General features: G+C 44.3%; 1 protein-coding gene across 1 annotated transcript in view; it reads left to right on the forward strand.

Annotated features, from left to right (window-relative positions):
- LRRC31 (leucine rich repeat containing 31) overlaps positions 1-3,864 on the forward strand; it is a 28,202-nt gene that overhangs the window by 16,813 nt on the left and 7,525 nt on the right. Inside the window, 1 exon segment of the mRNA XM_006903728.1 lies at positions 389-556. Coding sequence (XP_006903790.1) covers positions 389-556 — 168 coding nt within the window.

A 3,864-nucleotide genomic window follows, 5' to 3' on the forward strand; every position in this document is an offset into this window, starting at 1 on the left:
AATTGAAGAATAAATATATTCCATTAATATGGTCTACTAAATACATATACCAAGTAATTTTGTCTTCCAAATGACCCCAGAAGTTAATATGCATGGGAAAACTCAACATTCAGAAAAGTTATTAGTCCAAAATCACACAGTTTTTAACAGTAGAGCCAGGATTAGAACCCAGGTTTATCTGTCTCCAAAGTCTTTGCCTTTAACTTCTGGTTTAGAAAGATGCTTGGCAGTAGAGAAGGACAGATGCTTCCTGGGAAAGTGGCTGATCTCTGTGGCTTATGAGAGGCTAAGAGGTGAGTAGGGGTCAGATTGAAGAGACCAAGGACCCAGTGGTGGCGGAACGTGGTGAGATGGTGTCTCCAACAGGCCATCGTGTGTTCTTTTACAGCCCATGTTATTCCCTTACTCTCGAATCTTCAAGAACTGGATCTATCAGCCAACAGAAAGATAGGTGGGTCTTCAGAGCACCTACTGGGCAGGCTCCGGGTTTTACCAGCTTTGAAGTCTTTACTACTCAGCAACTGTGCTTTGGATAAGGAAGCCTTTACAGCTCTCGGTAAGAGGACTTTCCCCTCGCTGCAGATGACAGACGTCTGCTCATGAGCAGAGAGCCCCCTCTTTGTTTCCTCACTTACACGTTTCATTCCAAGACACAGCCGTCGGTGGAGCTGTCAAACACTAATTTGCCTTCAAGCTAAGCTATACCTCCTCCTAGCGTGGCCTTCTGTGGTCACATTAATGATTTTAGCATTTACAGCTTCAGCATTTAAAATGTAAAGCATGCGTAAACAATCCTAAAACGCTCATGGCCATAATAAGTCCACGTCCATCATAAGTAGTTTGGCTGCCACCAGACCCACCATAAGCCCAGCACAGACTAGCAACTCCTAGTGAGTGATTTAAGCCGACTGCCTTGCATCACACCCCAGCGTGGTTTACTGTCTTAGAATCCGGGAGTGCTTGAAGGTTACAGATATATTTCTGTTTAGGCTTTTGGGTTTGTTTGGTTTTTTTTTCAGTTGCACTGGGTTTTTTAAATGTTTTTATCTAGTTTATTTACAAAGTTTAAATACATTTTTTTTCACACCAGATCTTTCCTATCTCCTTCACCACATCCCCTTCAAATTATGCCACCCTATGATTACACACACACACACACACACACACACACACACCCCTGCTGCCCTTCCTCACCCCTCTGCTTCCACCCTTCCCACCCCTTGGTTCCTCATACACTTTCTACAATAATGGTCTTATACAATATTTGTTTTTTGGGACTGGGTTAGTTTACTTAGCATAATGTTCTCCAGTCCCTTTCAAGGTAGGCAATAATTTACAAAATCATCGCTACTGAGTGCTGCGTAGTATTCCATCGGGTGAATGTAACATAATTTCTTAATTCATTCAATCATGATTGGACATTTGGGCTATTTCTATATTCTCGCAATGGTGAATAATGCTGCTATGTACATTGGGGTACATGTATTTCTGTTTAATTTAAAGGTCTACTGAAGGTGACATTTCTGCCCTTTCAGGGCCTGGAGAGTAAGTGGATAACAACATGTTAGTTGTTAGCTGTCACCAAATTGGCTACAACTCATAGGACCTCCATGTATAATCGAGCCAGTCCTGTGGCAAGAGCCCATTATTGCAATATGTGCATGTTTACAGCCTTATGCGTTTATGTTTATGTATATGTACTGTGCATGTTTAAAGCCTTCCAACTTTTGCTGTTCTTATGTACCATTAAGTTGGAACCTGAAGTTGAACCTTCAGCAGGTTTTAAGAGGCTATAAATTATAAGGGAGGAGATAGTCCATCTTTATCCCACAGAGAAGCTGGTGGATTCAAACCATATGCCTTTGAGTTGGCTGCACAATTTCTTAACACCGAGTCACTTGGGAGGGCTCAACTTCAGGCCCTAGATCCGGCAATATTCTGTTGTGTTACTTTGTTGTTGTTATGTGTTGTCGAGTCGCCTGTGACTCATAGCGACCGTATGTACAACAGCCCTAAACCCTGCTCTATCCTGTTCCAATCTCACTGTCTCCCACACACCTACCCCAACTACCCCAGTCACTGAATCAATTCACCTCATTGAGGATCTTCCTCTCCTGTGCTGTCCCTCCACCCTCCCAAGCATGACGTCCCTCTCCAAGGACTGGTCCCACCTTGTACTATGTCCAAATTATGTTAGATGAAGCTTCAGAATCCTTGACTCCAAGGAGCAGCCTGGTTTCACCCTCTTCAGGATGAAACTATTCTCCTAGCAGTCCATGGTATATTCAATATTCTTCTCCAGCACCACAGCTCAAAGGCATCAATTCTCTTTCTATCGTCCCTAGTCACTGTCCAGCTCTCTGATGTATAGCAAGTGATTGCACAGCCATGGCCTATATCAGGTGCACCTTAGTCTCCAGACTGACATCGTTGCTCTTAGGTAGTTTGAAGAGGTCTCTGACAACAAACTTTCCCAATGCAATTAGTCTTTTAATTTCCTAGCTGCTGTGATCCTTAATTTGTTAATTGTTTTATGCAATTAGATTGCCAGCCTTTTTTCTTCTAGTCTGAGTTACTCTGGAGCTCTCTCAAGCCTATCTGCCCGACGCAGCCCTACTGATATGTGAAATACTGATAGCATGGCTTCCAGCATTGCAGCAACATGTAAGACACCACAGCACAACAAATTAACACACAAGTCATGGAGTTGGCAGGCAGAGTGAGATTGGCAAGGGACATGGCAAGTTTGTTGTTTCATTTTTTCTCCCTGAATATACCATTGCCGAAACCAGCACTTAGTGGTCCCCAGCATTATGTCCAGACCCACGACTTCCTGGAAGGACCCACCAGTCTCAGCACATGGGTGTGTTCTGTCTTTATTATACTATGTGCTGAGATTAATAGCACAGTATTAACCAGAAGCCTCAGAGCAACATAATATCAAATGCTTAACCAGCTGTCTAAGCCCATACTTTCTACAATCTGTCTGTGGCTCAGTCCGGCCATTCCCCTATGGCCTGCGGGTTCCATGATTTGCTGGAAGGTCCTCCCTCAGACCCATCAGGGGAACGATTCACAAAACTGTAGGTATGCAGGCCGGGTTTTGGTGGGTTTTTTTTAGAAACTGGTGAGCAACGGGCCAGGCTGGATGCAGTGAGATCCTTAAACACAGAAGCACTGCTGCTCCTGAGTTGGTGTTTTGACACAACCCCCAGCGTGGAGAGCACTCTCTCTATATTGAGCCTCCAGCTGTTGCTGAGTGTGAGACCAAGCAGATTTGTGAGATCTTGTGTTCACAATTAAGGTAGTTGGAGGCCAGAGGGGGCTAAGGTAATGGCTAAAAAATTGACAACGTTAGGCTAACAACAACAACAGCAGTACATAACTCAGAAAGAAGACTGTACAAGAGTCAAATGCATCAGGGAGCTCTGGTGGCCTAGTGGCAAGAAGCTGCACTGCAATCCCAGAGGCGCATGGTTCAAATCCACCAGATACTCTGTTGGAGAACGAGGGGCAATCTCCTCCTGTACCAGTCAGATCTGATTTGATCAGAGAGGTTCCTAATATGTAATAAATGCTTAATAAAAACGTTTGCTTTAATATTATGGGAAGAAAGCCTGTAACTTTTCTTTTCAATGAATGGTAATTCTATCAGATGACTGCTTGTTTAGAGATTTGTGGTGGTTGTTGTGGACTGTAGCGTCGGAACTGACCCACAGCTGACCCGCCAGTGGGTTTTCAGAGGCCATCAATTGCATGGGAGGAGATCGCCCATCCTACCATGGAGCAGCTGGTGGCCTTGAACCGTGTGCCTTCAGGATTGCAGTTCAGTTTCTTGCCCCTAGGTAACCAGAGCTCCCCTAT

The sequence above is a fragment of the Elephantulus edwardii genome, unplaced genomic scaffold (genome assembly GCF_000299155.1).
Source record: "Elephantulus edwardii isolate Elephantulus edwardi_28Jun2011 unplaced genomic scaffold, EleEdw1.0 scaffold00088, whole genome shotgun sequence".
Taxonomy (NCBI): Eukaryota; Metazoa; Chordata; class Mammalia; order Macroscelidea; family Macroscelididae; genus Elephantulus; species Elephantulus edwardii.